General features: G+C 35.0%; 2 protein-coding genes across 3 annotated transcripts in view; one reads left to right on the top strand and one right to left on the bottom strand.

Moving 5' to 3' along the window:
- Window positions 1-2,454: 2,454 nt before the first annotated feature.
- LOC107596345 (T-cell leukemia homeobox protein 3-like) lies at window positions 2,455-7,052 on the top strand. The gene is made up of 3 exons (XM_016287066.1): window positions 2,455-2,999; window positions 4,251-4,485; window positions 5,062-7,052. The coding sequence occupies exons 1-3, from the start codon at window positions 2,609-2,611 to the stop codon at window positions 5,276-5,278; spliced, it is 843 nt and encodes a 280-aa protein (XP_016142552.1). The 5' UTR covers window positions 2,455-2,608; the 3' UTR covers window positions 5,279-7,052.
- Window positions 7,053-7,689: 637 nt separating this feature from the next.
- The window catches only part of LOC107596344 (Kv channel-interacting protein 1-like), a 60,459-nt gene continuing 50,726 nt past the window's right edge, over window positions 7,690-17,422 (bottom strand). For both annotated transcript variants that reach the window (XM_016287064.1, XM_016287065.1), the window contains exons 2-8: window positions 13,000-13,124; window positions 12,836-12,905; window positions 10,582-10,652; window positions 10,337-10,444; window positions 10,132-10,236; window positions 9,977-10,039; window positions 7,690-8,506 (exon numbers count right to left, since the gene is read on the bottom strand). In XM_016287064.1, the coding sequence (XP_016142550.1) occupies window positions 8,459-8,506; window positions 9,977-10,039; window positions 10,132-10,236; window positions 10,337-10,444; window positions 10,582-10,652; window positions 12,836-12,905; window positions 13,000-13,124 (590 nt within the window). In that variant the 3' untranslated portion in view covers window positions 7,690-8,458. The remainder of the gene's footprint in view (window positions 8,507-9,976; window positions 10,040-10,131; window positions 10,237-10,336; window positions 10,445-10,581; window positions 10,653-12,835; window positions 12,906-12,999; window positions 13,125-17,422) is intronic.

Below are 17,422 nucleotides of genomic sequence, written 5' to 3'. Positions count from 1 at the left end.
ATATACGACGAAAAACTGCTTTGCAGTGTCAATAAATGTTTGACAAAAAGCAATCTCAAGGAGAAGCAAATGTCGCATAATTATATGCTATTATCGCGCGTCTAACAGCAAACAGGCCAAATTTGTCGCCGCGTGCACATATGGCACGGAAACACGCCAGAAGCACGTTTAGGGGAGTCAAGCGTTTCTGCCAGAAATGTCTGAATACATTCATGGGGCGGTTTTTAAAAAATCATTCATGTGTCAACGCTAAACTAACAGCAGTCAAAAGCTCAGTGGCGGTGTCACATTTTTAGACACCGTGTCCATTTCACTGGAGAGACTGAAGCTGAAAACTGCCACGCTAATAGTAGGATATGTGGGAGCAAATTACGCGGATGCACCTCAGCTCACAAATGACATACTTGTTGATTTTCTGGGTTTATTAATGATACAGAGTTGTTGGGGTTTTTTGTGTTGTTGTTGTTTTTTTACAAAACGTCTGAACTGGATGCAAATTTTTTTGAACTAGTAAATATTTCTATTTGCTTGCATGTTAAGATGCTGAAGTATGTCTAATCTCGTGTTGTGTTTCGGGCATCTTGACCCGGTGAGGATTTTCTGTTTACCCGAAAATGCTAGTTAATGTTATCGCTTTGGATTAAAACTACCGACTTTGCTCACACGGGATATAACAACTAAATAAAATGAGATAAGTCTTGGGATTTTTATCACCTTGTTACACTTGTGCTGTTCCTGACCGACATTCAAAAACCAACAGGCATATTTGTTTAAAAAAAAAAATAATAATATATATATATATATATATATATATATATATATGCAAATATTGTTTTTTGAATGGGAACACCACAAGTGTAACAAGGTGATAAAAATCCCAAGAATGATCTAATTGTATTACAAATGTTTACTACAAATCATGCTTTTTCACTAAAAAACCGAGGTGCATATAAGCTCTGATCAGCCTATAATCAATCAGTTCCAAAGAGAAATGCAAAAGCTGTGCTAAAAGAAAGAAAACAAGTTGACTAAAAAGAATCCAAGATTTGGTTTTAATATAGCATAATGACAGATATAGAAGCAAATTTTAAAAAGAACGGCAACTCCAAATTAAAAGATTTTCAGCGCAATTAAGGTTGAATTCAGCAGGTGTCAAATCCAGCATATTTTTTTACAGCACCTTTAGAAACACAATAGAAAGATCCACATATGTCCATTTAAAAGATGTTTAAAGGTATTCTGATCGGTTTTGACAAATGAATTGGATTGCTTTCGCTGAAATACAAATCTACACATCCATGCCAAATAATTGCAAAGCAAACAACATTCAACCAGGAAAAGAATCACCAATAAAAACCAAAGTAAGTCTTTGGTTCTCGGTGGTAAAATATCCAGCGCATGTGTGCGGGGGGCCCGGGGCTGCTTATGTCCATTTCACCTGCTCAGACGCTTCTAAACTGCATTACTGACTCAATCTCCACGGCTCTTTCATTGCGCGTGTCCTGCCAGCAGCCTCCCCTCGGCAAACACTCCATTTCCCGGTGTGAGGACACGAATGTGGCCGTCAATTTAAAAGCCTTTGCGCACTCACACGCAAACAGCAGAGCGCGGAGCCGCGGTCCGGCACAGAACTTCTCATATTTGATGGATATTGTTTGGTTGACATTTATGTAATAAAATCTAATTGGTCTGTTGCAGGATAGTTTTACTGAATGAAATTACGAGCAGTGGAGAGCATTTGGCATGTGGGGTTCGAGCATTCATCAACGTCATGGCACAAATCTATGCTACACCGACAGTCTCCGATTACTGCCGAACGATCGATAACGCAATCGATCCTTCACGTTTATCTCAGTGAATCCCTTCTGTAGAAAACACACTCACTTTTAACTGACAGGACGAGAAAACGAGATTGCAATATATAGTTTTCAAATACAGAATATACTAATTGTTGTTTTGATTATATGCAATATGGTTAGAATAGCCTATGCATATGCATATGCATATGGAAGAATGGTATTATAGTGACAAAGCAGAACCCTAAAATCTAAACCTACTCAAATTTAACAATATCCTTCTGCTGCATTGAAAACTCTGACTGTTGTTTCCTTCTGGAAATGCAAATCTTGCATACAACATTACAAAGTAAATTCAAAGTTTGTGCGTAAAACGGTGCTAATGCAATTCAACATAATGAGAGACGTCTGTAAATAAATTAGCAGCAGCATGTTTCAGCCCCAATAAATGCGCATTTCAGAAATTGGTCTGATGACATTACTGAATTACATGATGAGACTCTAGTTCGCAGTGTTTTCCTCCCCTGTTCCTAAATGTCATCCAACAGACAGAGATAATGACGGTTCGGTCAGCCGACCAATAAAAACTCGAGCTGATGAGTTTGGCAAGAGCCGCGGAGCGGAAAGTCGACAGTTTGACGCGAGGCGCATCGATGGCGAGACCTGTCAGAGTTCAAACAAAGAATTAGAGAAACGAGGACCGTCATCCGAAACCATGGACAAGACTAAAACTAAATTAAAGCTTTTTTTGCCGCACTTAACGTGATTTCATTTGTCTAAATCCATCATAATCTACTGCGCAACTAGGAGTCATGGAGCGCGCGGAGCCGAACGAGCCGAAACCGCCATCTAAATCAAATCAGGAACCCATACGATTCGGGATCGACCAGATTCTGGGTTCTTTGGACCCAGAGAGCAGGGTCGGAAACACTGTGGATAACAGCCGCTTGGGAAGCCCATCCAGGGCGAGCGTCGCGCCTCATGTCTCCTTACCCGTCTCTCTGTCCGGAGTCACGGGCGCGTTGGAGGACTCCGGGCGGGTGTACGGGTTGAGCGGCACTCTGGTGCCCAGTGGAGTGATTCGGGTTCCGGCGCACAGACCTCTAGCTGTCGCGGTGCCGCCGGCCATGGTGAGCGCCGCACCGGCGCTGTGTTTCTCCTGGATGGACAATAACCGCAGGTTCCCTAAAGACAGACTGCCAGGTAAAAGACAAACATCTCTGAGGATGCAGGAGTTTGTCCACAAGATGCAAAGATATGAAATATTAATAAATATAATTATTAATAAAAAAAAAAAGCTTTCTTCTCCAAAAAATATGGTTGAACTTACAACAAGCTTATCACAATGAAATCACCCTGAAAAACTTTATACGACCTTGACTGCTATAATAACCATACAGATTTTGTAATGATATTAATTATAATCAACTGGTATATGTTAAATCAAATGGTAATGGTGACGATATCGATAATCATATAAATTTAAATGAGTATATTTAGGCTACACGCTATAAAACATTTTGGTTATAAACTAGACAAAAACATTCCAATTAAGAGCAGAAAATATTTGGTTTGTTGCTGTTATATGTTTAATGTTAATCTAAGATATTAATTCAATGATTAGGCCCAAAAGTAGGCTGTAACAAAATGAGTATATTTCTTCAAATAAGTCAATAAATCGTAAACAGGCCTTTTTAACGTTAAATGGTACACACAACATGTAAGTGGAATTATTTAAGAGTTCAGCACAACGGTTTCAAGGACATTTGAAGGAAAACGTGCTTGTGTCCGGACCCAAATCGTATAGGCTACAAATTGAAAAAAATAAATATATAAATACACTTTTTGAGTAGGCCTAGGCTAAATGTAAAAAAAAAAAAAAAGGAAATTCTCATTTAAAACTCTCACTTCAGAAATGAGTGCATCCTTTTCTGTTCGTGTTCCCTTGGGTAAAAAATATTAATTTAATCATATTTAATAATTATAAAAAAAATTATAAACAAGTATTTTGTTTCAAACATAGGTGATAGTTTCAGTGATTCGCATTAGCCATCTGCATCTACATCTGCATTAACATTAAATTTAATAAATGTTCTATCAAATTACCTCAAATTCGATTTATGTTTTGCCATTGCACGCGATGACCTCATTGATCAGGACAGTGTTGTCGTGCATGTGGACAAACAGCTGTTTTGGGAAAGAAAGCATTAAAGATGCACACAAAACAGCTTTCACAATGTTTCGTTCAATTTTAACTAGGTTTTAAACGTATCTTAAACAAATATTAAAATTAGCCTACAAAGTCAAAAATTCGTTTCAAACTCGAACAATAAACTATTAGGCTAATTAAGTACAATAATACAAGAATTAGGCTATCCGAAAAATATATATTTGTTTTTATAAAATATAAAGGAACAGAGCATCATAAATGACTCATGTCTTTGTGTTTCGCAGCTCTCATTCCGTTCACCGTGACCCGGCGGATCGGTCACCCGTATCAGAACCGAACTCCCCCGAAACGGAAAAAGCCCCGCACGTCGTTCTCGCGCGTGCAGATCTGCGAGCTGGAGAAACGCTTCCACCGGCAGAAGTATCTGGCCAGTGCGGAGCGCGCGGGCCTCGCCAAGAGCCTGAAGATGACAGACGCGCAGGTCAAGACCTGGTTCCAGAACCGACGGACCAAGTGGAGGTGAGACCGGTTTGACCCAGATCCGTTCACCCAAACATCACAGACATGACTGGAAGAGTTCAGAACAGTACAGACACTTTTTATTTTTTGTAACTGGAAAATGTGGCATTTAGAATCAAGGTAGACTACACTTCTTTAAACTGTTTAAATTTGAAGTAAATTATTTGACATAAGTAGGCTACTTAATTATAATGAAATCAATTACATGAAATACATTTAATTTAAATACTGTGGGAAAATAATGAGATTGATTACGTTGGTCAGAAGAGAGAAAGATGTCAAATTTGCCTTTGTATTAAGAAACATGCAACAGCGTTAACTAGTTTTATGTAATTTAATGCCAAGGTAATAAAACACAAAGTATTATAAACGTACACTTTCAAATGAAATTAGCTAGATTTATGTTCTTGATGATAACTGTGGAAACACATCACAGTCTGTGAAAAAGGGTCTATTATTATCATCATAATTTAATTTAAAATCCACAGATTTCTTTATTACATCAATTTTATCAAAGGGTCAAATGTTTAGGATTTCTACATTTTGCTAATTGTAATCTTACCTCAAAATCTCCAGAAGGCAAACAGCTGAGGAAAGAGAGGCAGGACGTCAGCAAGCCAATCGGATGCTGCTTCAGCTTCAGGCCGATGCCCTCCAGAAGTCCATGAGCGAATCAGTGTCGTCGGATCCTCTATGTGTGCATAACTCCTCCCTCTACGCCCTCCAGAACCTCCAGCCTTGGGCCCAGGAGAGACTGGATAAATTGGCCCCAACAACCACCACTCTGGCTTAAAATCACCGCCATGACGCTGGAAGCAGGACAGTGAAGCTGAAGACTGAACTAAAACAGTCAGATTTGAATATGAATCAGGCTTTTTGTCCGGATATTTTTTATTTGTAAAGCATCCAAGCACTTTTTGTGGGAATAGTGAACTGTAATGACATCTGAGTTTGTTACGGACACAAAAACTTTCCAAACACCGTCCCATGTAGATGCTGCCTTGGAAAAATAGGGTGAAATGTTGACAGAAACGAACTGTTAAACAAGCTGAATCACAGATCTGTATATATGAACGGTTCAAATGATGTCTGTGAGAAAGTCTACAAAATATTGTACTTATCGTAATTATTTTGTGCTCTTATGGTGGCGATGCATTACCGACTAATGATTGTCATTGTTGACGTACTTGCAACCGGAAAAGCAATGGCGTGTAAATACAGTATAACACTGAACAAGCAGCATTATGCATCGAATATTTTATTGTTAAATAGTTTACACAACATTTCAACAAATGGATATAAGGTTAAGCTTCCCATCTCCTCAATCTGTCTGTCTGATGGACCGTCTGTCTCTCCGTCTCCTTTTACAACATCATGGAAAAATAATCGTCCCTCAGTCGTCCCTGTACTTTATACAATACACAGTTTTTATATAACTCTCTGAGACACCGCCACTCCCAATTTGATTATTCAGACCTACTTTGCAGAGTATACAATATACAATGTGTAATAATTCAAATATCATATATATTAAACTCATCATGCTGTACCGACACAGTGATTGTTCAAAAACATGTCATAATATAATCACAAATTATCCGAAAAAAATATATAAAAACAGCATTACTATGGTTATCAGAGCATATTCGGGTCTGCCAGGATTGTTTGTGATTGTGATAAACACAGGTTTCAACTTCCAACACACTTTTGAACATGGTGGCTTATGTTTCCTGGCACAAAAGTATTTGTTCACATTATTAGGAGATTTCAAATATATATATATATATATATATATATATATATATATATATATATATATATATATATATTCTCTATTTTTAAAATCTCATCCAATGTTGAGAATTGAACCTGTGACCTTTGGGTTACAAGTCCGGCTCTCCAACCATTAGGCCACAGCTAATATTTAAATTCACTCAGATATATATTAGATTACGAAGCAATTGAATTGTGAATGTCATTCATGTTGAGTTGCCCTTGTCGAGACAAATCAAACAGTTCCATAAATCTTTTGTTTTTGCTGTCTTTTAATTCATTTCATTATATTTTTTGCTCTCTTAAATTATGTCACAGTAAGGTGGCATTATGGCTGCATAAAACAGTACTAATTTTGGCAATTCACAGCTTTCACACAATAAAAAAAAATGGTTTTATATTAGTTCAACATACAAACAAATACAAATATAGTGACTGCTTAAGTTTGCTACGGCACCTGTCAATCAAAGTCCATTTTCACATGCAGAGCTGCCATCTGCACAGAAGCCAATGTGTCACGTCGGCCCAAAATCATAAGAAATAAGACATCTGCTACCTTTAATTTATGCATATTTAAATAAAATCACTGTACTTCATTAATGAGAACCACATATTGAGAATACTTGAAATGTGACCTTATGTCAGATCTTCTCCCGATGACACTGACAGACAGACAAACAGACTAATCAGAAAGCAGATATTTTGAGTAGGCGGAGCTAAGAGCAATCACAAGCCAACAAGAGCCGAGTGCATAGGCGGAGGGTGAACCAACTCCAGGGTAAGGTTAAACGCAGCCAAATGTATTAAACATCATAAACCCGTATTTTTAGGCAAGAACCAGACATGGGTGTCATGTAGGCTAAATTTTTTTTAAAAATTGTATTTAACGTGATTACAATTTAATAAAAACGTTAGAAATTGATAATTATATAACGTTTCCTTTCCACGGTTATTCAAACAGCGAATAAATTATATATAGAAAGTGACATTATCACTAACATTGATCTATCGCGAGTTTAAGCACTCTCAAAAAACACAACTATCCTTATAATCACTGAAGCTGTATACACTGTGAAATGAATCTCTTACATTGTACGTACATCTGCGCTTTGTTGTTTATTATGAGAGAATTCGCAAGAGTCCGGAATTCAGTCAGCGAAGGCTCGCGCACTCAACAAAACTGATGAGTTTCAGCGATGACTCATCTGAACGCCTCTGATTGGCCATTGCATTCCTAAGCTCAACAGAATTGTGTGTGATTGGTTAAAATGTGCAACACTGTAAAAACGCCTAAAATGAAATACGGTGCAACATGAGCAGATCTTAATTTAATGCCGCAATCGACACTGTCTATTCATTTTCACTTTGTTAGCAACAGACGTAATAGATTTAATTTGTTTGTGCAGGGGCATTTTTGTCCAATTTAGTGGCATTCTTGCCCCAAGTCCCCGTGCCCAGCCTTACACACGCTCCGCCTATGAATGCAGACTATCGCTAATAATGGACACGAACAGCAAGCAGTGATGGTCAGGATGAGGAGATGCACAAGCACATGACAAATACTGGCAAAAACAAACAGCGCAAAACTCTCACTTCACAGTGGACAAGCAACTTCTGCAAAGCCGGCTAAATGACTGCTGATTGGTCGGTTCATGAGAAAACCACTGGTTATACTACTGGATTAGCATTTCTACTTAAATGATGGACACATAAAAATGGTCTTAGGATAAGATGTGCTGAATATATGTTGCACATTAGCTGGAGAACTCTCACAGGTCGAGTGTATCGAATGTTGTTCAGCAAACACGTACCTGAAATCCACCATAAACAGGTTAAAATGAATCAGATATCAGTGACATATTTTCAAATCCTTCACAGTAAATTCAGTCCCATGGAAAGAGCTCAGTTGGCTTCTACAGGACCTCTAGGAAACCCACTGGGCCTTTGACACACAATTACTGACATGCTCTTTTAACTAGTTCCATTTTTTTTAGGTATTAATGTGCAAGTCTCACATCTGCAACAGGACGAGGTCAAACACCGGGGTTTAAAGGACACACCGCTTTCCCGACACGTAAATCAAACAGTCGGCCATGGTAACAAGGTGATGTCAAACTGTAACCATGGTGATTGGGGTAAAAGTTATTCCTCCTTTTTTGATCAGATTCAACAGTTCATTGGTTTCTTTCTTCCTGTGGCGCTATATCACATTCTCAAAGAGCTGCAATGAACTCATGATGTTTTCATCCTGAAGAGAAGAAATGTGAAGAGAAGAAAGAGAAATTCAATGAGTCATGGCTAAAGAAAGGAGGAAGAGACTGAGAGGAAGGAACACAAACAAGCTAATTATACTTAAAAATTATTATAAAGATGAAAAAAGAGCAAGTCTGTCGTTATACTATCGGTGCGTTCTAGTAAAAAAGAACCACCTGATTAGACAAGAAGCAGCTTATGAATGACATGTAAAATAACCATTTACATTTCAGCTGCTGGTGTTGTGCTGCAAAGAATGAAAATTAAAAAGTAATGCTGAACCAAAATAACCAAATAATAAAACTAGTTATTTTGGAAAGATTACAAATGTAAAAAATGTAAATAAATGAAACTAAAATAGTTTGTTTAGAATTTAGCGCCATCTGGCCTCACTTCTTTAAAATGTATTTTTCATTAGAATCAAAAGTAAAGAGGAGTTAAAAACAGGGTTATTACACATAACAAAAAAAAAAAAAAAACTGGAAATAGACTATAAAAAAGTAAACTTATTTTATTTCAGCAATTTTCTCAACATTTCTCATTTTGACTTAGTTTAAATAAAATCTGAAAAGAAAATCTAATTCAAAATATTAATAAAAACTATAATATTATATCAATGATACTAAAATAACACTATTAAAACCATCACAATCCACTTATTTTTAACAAAACGTTAGTCTGGAATGACCTAACTGATCAAATAAAAATTGGAATAAATAAATAAATAAAGACTTTTGCATGGCTGTCAGTGGACAGGACTGATTTAACAGATGTTTTATCAATAGTGCAGTACTCACTCTGACACCAGAGGGCACTGCTTACATTTAAGAGAGGAAGAAAGTGACAGGCTCCCAATGGAATGGAATACTAGTGTACTGCATACTGCATAGTATATACCGTTTACGTTTTAAAGAAATAGTATGTGAAGCAGTATGCAGTGAGAAATGTTTTAAACATGTTACATCGTCACAAACTCACTTATGTTTAATTCAGTGAGTAGTTATTGTTATACATAAAATATATGAAAATTATGTTCACCTTTTAATAATCAGATCAGAAATTCCATGCATACCAAGTTTGTATACTGTGCATGGTATTTTTTGCAGTATGTATACAGTGCACAGTATGCACATTTTTATGCATGGAATAACCAGATAACCAACTACATTTGCAAAAATGTGCTGTATAAAAGCATGCTTTACATACTGTTTTTGCAGTATGTATACAGTGCAAAGAATACATGAATACGGCACATTTTAGCAAATGTTGTCGCTCATCTGGTTTTGCCTTGCATACTGCATTCATACTGCAAAAACAGTGTGACTAGTATGCTTGTATACTGCACATTTTTTTAATATATTAGGTCATTTGGTTATTCCATGCATACTAAATTTGCACTCGATATACATATTACAAAAATAGTATGCATAGTATGCCATATTGAACATGAACAGGTACTGTATACCTCTTGACAGGAGAGAATAAACTCATCAAGAGTGACGACTCCATCTCTGTTCTTGTCCATTTTCTGCAAAGAAGTGATTTATAATGCAATGAAAACGGACAACAACATCATCTTGTTGTACAGAAAATTTTCAAGATGTACCATAACAAACTGACCTGAAAGAAAGCATCCACATGCTGTTTGAAAGTGTCTGTCTTCAGAGCAGGATACGTGAAGCGGCCCATCATGTCATATATGGCTTTCACTATATCAGTCATCTCCTGGATTGCATTATACATTTTGATTGTCAAATTAAGCATTCAAATATCATCTTACTAAGACATTATTGGAGATTTAGAGTGATGACTGATACACACACACCTCTTTATTAATGTAACCGTCTCTGTTGATGTCGTACAGGTTGAAGGTCCACTGTAACTTCTCTGTTGTTGTTCCTCTAAGTAAGATGGACAACGCCGTTACAAAGTCCTGAAAGACAGAGAAACAATGAGGAGTGATTTATCATTGAAGACACAATCATAAAGCCCTGCTGACACAGAAGTAAAAATAACAACAGAAGAAACAAAGGAGGTGAAGAACAATGGATAAATAAAGAGAAATGGCACCTCAAATTTGATGGATCCATTCTGGGAAGAGTCGAAGGAGTTGAACAAGTAATGTGCGTATGTGCTGGCATCTGCAGAGAACACACACACACACACACACACACACACACACACACACACACGTATAAACAGCTTTGAAGCTGAGAACCTCTCAAATACGTTTTCATAGTTAGCTAAGGACATTTATCTATACAAAGGTTATTGTTAATGTGAAACGGTAACACTTTACAGCTGTATTAGTTAACATGAACTAAAAATAAAAAATACTTCAAAAGCATTTATTAATCTTAGTTAATGTTACACATTATTAAAATCCAAAGTTGTATCTGTTAAATTATTTCATGGACCTAAGCTAACAAGAACCAAAAATAAAAAGCTGTACTTTTATTATGTAATGCTAACGGAGATTAATAAATAGTACAACAAATGTATTGATGATTGTAAGTTTAGTTAATTAATTAACTAAAGTTAACTAATGGGACCGTACTGTAAAGTGTTAACACTAAAACAAAAAATTAATTACTTGAAATAAAATTTAAATATTAACATAAATAAATGTTAAACATTAACTGAAGTAAAATAAAATATATTAAAAAAACATTTTATTTCAGCTAGTTGCAAAGACAAAATTTCGCATTTTTGTTTAGTTTAAATTTAAGTATTAAAATAACTAAATATAAAAAATTTAACTATATAGACAATCAAAATACTTTTTAAAGCATTTATTCATCTTAGTTCATTTTAACTTTTAATAAATAAAACAAAATATTAACAAGTGTTAAACTGAAGTAAAATGAGATTAAAAAAAGAAACTTTTAGCTAGATGCAAATACTAAATTTCTAATTTTCAAGTTGAAGTACTAAAATTAAACTAAACGAACAAACTAAAAAGTAAAACTTAAAACTATACAGACTAAATTACTAAAACTTTTCAAATAAAACATTTAAACAGTATAAAATATAAATCAAATCAAAATCAAAATCAAAACAAAAACTATAATACTATATAAATGAGAGTAAAATAACTGATATACATCCTAACCCTAAGCTTAACTCTCACAGAACCTGTTGATATCTGTAGTTTTGAAGCAAAACATAATTTGGTCATTTTATGAGCATCTGAAAAAGTGAGATCCTGCTCACAATCACTGTAGCAGGAACTAGGAAGGATCATTTTAACTAATGAAGAACACTTTGCAACTATATAATCAAGTGATTTGACACAGACAGATCAGCTGCAAACACACACTGACCGCCGTGAGGAAAGAACTGCGAGTAGATCTGTTTGAACGTCTCCTCGTTGACCACACCACTGGGACACTCCTGACAAACAAGCAGAAAAACACACGCTTGATTTTGACAGAGGAGCAGACAGACCATCAGGAAAACACGTCTACATGTGTGTGAGCTTGCATACGTTTTTAAAGCCTCTGTACAGCACTTTCAGCTCTTTCTTGCTGAAGTTGGATTGAGCCTCCAGCTGCTCCAAACCCTCGGGACGGTGACACACCACAGACAGCTCCAGATCATCATACAACTTATCTACAGACAGATCACAGCAGATTTACAATACAACACGGGCAATACACTTTATTTACTTAATATGATGCATTTAAATGTGAAACAGAATATATATTAAAAAAAACTTTATATATATATATAAAATTCATCAGAAATTGATTACATGGTAAAAAAGTGTCTAATTTCAGAGGCAGAGGAAAATACGACTGTTAGAAAACACTCTCTGTCTTGTTAAGGTTCCAGATATGCCAACAAGTGTTAAACTGAAGTAAAATGAGATTAAAAAAAGAAACTTTTAGCTAGATGCAAATACTAAATTTCTAATTTTCAAGTTGAAGTACTAAAATTAAACTAAACGAACAAACTAAAAAGTAAAACTTAAAACTATACAGACTAAATTACTAAAACTTTTCAAATAAAACATTTAAACAGTATAAAATATAAATCAAATCAAAATCAAAATCAAAACAAAAACTATAATACTATATAAATGAGAGTAAAATAACTGATATACATCCTAACCCTAAGCTTAACTCTCACAGAACCTGTTGATATCTGTAGTTTTGAAGCAAAACATAATTTGGTCATTTTATGAGCATCTGAAAAAGTGAGATCCTGCTCACAATCACTGTAGTAGGAACTAGGAAGGATCATTTTAACTAATGAAGAACACTTTGCAACTATATAATCAAGTGATTTGACACAGACAGATCAGCTGCAAACACACACTGACCGCCGTGAGGAAAGAACTGCGAGTAGATCTGTTTGAACGTCTCCTCGTTGACCACACCACTGGGACACTCCTGACAAACAAGCAGAAAAACACACGCTTGATTTTGACAGAGGAGCAGACAGACCATCAGGAAAACACGTCTACATGTGTGTGAGCTTGCATACGTTTTTAAAGCCTCTGTACAGCACTTTCAGCTCTTTCTTGCTGAAGTTGGATTGAGCCTCCAGCTGCTCCAAACCCTCGGGACGGTGACACACCACAGACAGCTCCAGATCATCATACAACTTATCTACAGACAGATCACAGCAGATTTACAATACAACACGGGCAATACACTTTATTTACTTAATATGATGCATTTAAATGTGAAACAGAATATATATTAAAAAAAACTTTATATATATATATAAAATTCATCAGAAATTGATTACATGGTAAAAAAGTGTCTAATTTCAGAGGCAGAGGAAAATACGACTGTTAGAAAACACTCTCTGTCTTGTTAAGGTTCCAGATATGCCTCACCCCTCCTTTTTCCCCTCTCTCTTATTCCCCCTCCTTTCCTTTTTCTCCCTCTCTGCTCTCTCTTGTATTATGTTTTAAATATCTCTTACTCATATGCGAGGTATGCATGCGCAAATGTATACATTAGTTTTCTTGGTTTAAATGCCCCAATAAGGACATGAATGTTAGGACTACAAGGGTAAAGGAGTTCGTGAGGAACTCTGAAGACAGTTCAGTATTCTTCGCAAAAGTCTATTCCTAATATGTCCATGTTTTTCTGTACATGTGGCCATTTTATATAAACACATGTTCTTGGCCAAAGATTCCCTCGACATATGCCTATATAATATCTGTATTTCTATGAATAAATTGAAGTATTGAGAATACATTTGAATGTGTTTTTTCTTACTTCCCGGTCGTATTTACACTTTAGGAGACTGAGAAGATTTCAAGGCGGCAAAGAGATATCGAGGGACTAATTGTTATTTATTAACAACAACATTTTTATTATCATATTAAGACAAACTTAAAATAATAACAATAACTAGATAAAAAAGTTTGTCAAGACAAACTTTTAGTTGGCTTGAGAAAGCCGGATCAGAAAGTTAAAAAAAGTTTGAAAAGTTTAAGAAGTTTAAAAAGTTTAAAGTTTGATGTTACTACCATGTTGCTAGCATGATTAGCATGTTACTAGCATGTTGTTAGCATGATTAACAAGTTACTAACACGTTTCTAGCATGATGAGCATGTTACTAGCATGTTGTTAGCATGATTAACAAGTTACTAACACGTTTCTAGCATGATGAGCATGTTACTAGCATGTTGTTAGCATGATTAACAAGTTACTAACACGTTTCTAGCATGATGAGCATGTTACTAGCATGTTGTTAGCATGATTAACAAGTTACTAACACGTTTCTAGCATGATGAGCATGTTACTAGCATGTTGTTAGCATGATTAACAAGTTACTAACACGTTTCTAGCATGATGAGCATGTTACTAGCATGTTGTTAGCATGATTAACAAGTTACTAACACGTTTCTAGCATGATGAGCATGTTACTAGCATGTTGTTAGCATGATTAACAAGTTACTAACACGTTTCTATCATGATTAGCATGTTACTAGCATGTTGGTAACATGATTAGCAAAGTTACTAACACGTTTCTATCATGATTAGCATGTTACTAGCATGTTGTTAGCATGATTAGCAAGTTACTAACACGTTTCTATCATATTAGCATGTTACTAGCATGTTGTTAGCATGATTAGCAAGTTACTAACACGTTTCTAGCATGATTAGCATGTTACTAGCATGATGTTATCATGATTAGCAAGTTACTAACACGTTTCTAGCATGATTAGCATGTTACTAGCATGTTGTTAACATGATTAACAAGTTACTAACACGTTTCTAGCATGATTAGCATGTTACTAGCATGATGTTATCATGATTAGCAAGTTACTAACACGTTTCTATCATGATTAGCATGTTACTAGCATGTTGTTAACATGCTTAGCAAAGTTACTAACACGTTTCTATCATGATTATCATGTTACTAGCATGTTGTTAGCATGATTAGCAAGTTACTAACACCTTTCTAGCATGATTAGCATGTTACTAGCATGTTGTTATCATGATTAGCAAGTTACTAACACGTTTCTAACATGATTAGCATGTTACTAGCATGATGTTATCATGATTAGCAAGTCGCTTGCATGTTGCTAGCAGATAGATAGATAGATAGATAGATAGATAGATAGATAGATAGATAGATAGATAGATAGATAGATGAGATTGAATGGGTTAGAAATAGTACATAGAAGGGAAGTCTGATTGAGTCTAATGGGCTTCAATGTGTTTAAATTAAAATTTTGACAGTTGGAGTTGGAATAGTCTAGGCTCATTTGAACATTCCGTCAGAGAAAGTCTATGGAATTTTTATGATTTTTAATCTTTATTTTTATGAAAACGGTAAGTCTGATCAGTTTGAAAAGATATAGCACACCCGGCCAGATCAGTCTGAAGAGCTGGGCTGAGTTTGGAGTTTGTAGAGTTAAAGCTCTAGGAGGAGTAGCAGTCAGAGATTTTAGTCTCAGAAGAAGAAGTTTAAATAGCATTTTAGTAAGTTGGTTTTCTCAAGCCAACTTAATAATGTGATATTTTACATATCATTACATAAATAAAATGCAATATATAGCACAGTGCAAATAAAAAAATCACCACAAAAATACCATGAAAAACATGGTTTAGAAAAAAAACAAAAACTATAAAATTACTAAAAATGTTTCTTGAGCAGCAAATTAAATGCATATTAGATGCATGCATATGCATATCAGCATATTAGAATGATTTCTGAAGGATCATGTGACACTGAAGACTGGAGTAATGATGCTGACAATTCAGCTTTGATAACAAGGATACAATTACATTTTTCAATATATTCACACAGAAAACAGCTTAACTGTAATATTAAAGTTTGCAGTCCGTCTCCCTCTGCTTTCCCCGTCACTCTTGATTCTCTCGATTATTAGCCTGAATAATCTTACTTTCCTCTCACTTTCATTCCAGTCTCTTTCTGTGTTTGCTGAGCCTTCAACATCCATAGGATCATGCACCTCTCTCTCTCTCTCTCTCTCTCTCTCTCTCCTCTTTGGCATCTGATTCTTTGCTTCCCAGTGTCCTCTCTCGCTCTCTCTTTCTCTCCCTCTCTGTGTGTGTTTCAGAAATATTCATGGTGTTGTTTATCAAATTTTCATTAAGCAGAACAATCAGAGTTCAGGGAAAATTTGAATTTGACCCCTTTTTTTATTTACATTTACATTTAGTCATTTAGCAGATGCTTTTATCCAAAGCAACTTACAAATGAGGACTTTTCACATGACAAAGGTTTTTTTATGGTTTTAGTTTTAGTTTACTATAATAACCCTAATTCCAATTTTAAAAATTTGTCAAAATGAATGTGTAATTATTTATTACTTTTGTGTATGTACACCATTTATGCCCTGATGTATTGAGTAATACTACAGCTCTAAATGTATTCCATGTTCAACGACAAAAAAATAAAAAAAATTTATTATTTGTTTCATATTGGTTTATTGTGAAAAACAGGTTAAAATGCATAAAATTGAGGAAAAAAATTACAAAATGTTTTTAAAGTTTATCATTGGTTTAAATTTTTTTTAAATCTGACCTCAATTCGTTAAAAATGTTGTTATAAAAAAATCATAGAGGACTATATTGCCAAACAAATTTTAAATTTTGATTTATTTTAGTTAAAATTAGTTTTATTTCACATGACAAAGGTTTTTTTTATGGTTAAATTAGTTTTATGACATGACAAAGGCTTTTTTTAATGGTTTTAGTTTACTATAATAACCCTAATTACTGTACAATTCAAATATTATACAAAGAAAATTTGTATTATTTGTTTCATGGTGCTTCATTGTGAGAAACAGGTTAAAATGTATAGAATATGAAAATTAACAATCTGCAAAAGGCTTTTAAAGTTTATCTTTGATATGAAAAAAAAATCTAAATCTGGCCTAAATTCATTACAAATATTTTTACATAAAAACAGATTTTAATTTTGCTTTCCATCATCATAAAATGTCCATCTTCCTGTTTTCAAATAACTTCCTAATAAAATAAAAAATAAAATCCTGACACCATAATCTGAATATACTGTATATAATATAGTAAATTAAGAGTATTATGGGATCTGAAATGTTCTACTATGGTCAATAAAAACAAATTAATTAAATACAAATTAATTTGGGTGGCATTGCACCTAACACCCAATGTTTCTGGATGTATATGGCTAATTCATACTGAAAAAAAAGTATAATTTGCAACTGCATCAATTTCATTACATTTTAATTCTATGCTCTTAAATGCAAAATCACAATAGAATTCACATTCATGCATTTTGGATTCTGAATGGCATAGGAGCCTGAGGGGAGTGTGTGTGTGTGTGTGTGTGTCCTTCACACTCTCAGGTGAGCCTGCAGCTCCAGGTGGGTCCTGCCCTCAGGTAGGACATTAAGAACAATGTCAACTCACCGTGTGTGTGTGTGTGTGTGTGT

Source organism: Sinocyclocheilus grahami, unplaced genomic scaffold (assembly GCF_001515645.1).
Source record: "Sinocyclocheilus grahami isolate Dianchi unplaced genomic scaffold, SAMN03320097.WGS_v1.1 scaffold218.1, whole genome shotgun sequence".
NCBI lineage: Eukaryota > Metazoa > Chordata > Actinopteri > Cypriniformes > Cyprinidae > Sinocyclocheilus > Sinocyclocheilus grahami.
The sequence above is the reverse complement of the archived record's forward strand: the minus strand, read 5'-3'. Positions and strand labels throughout refer to the sequence as shown.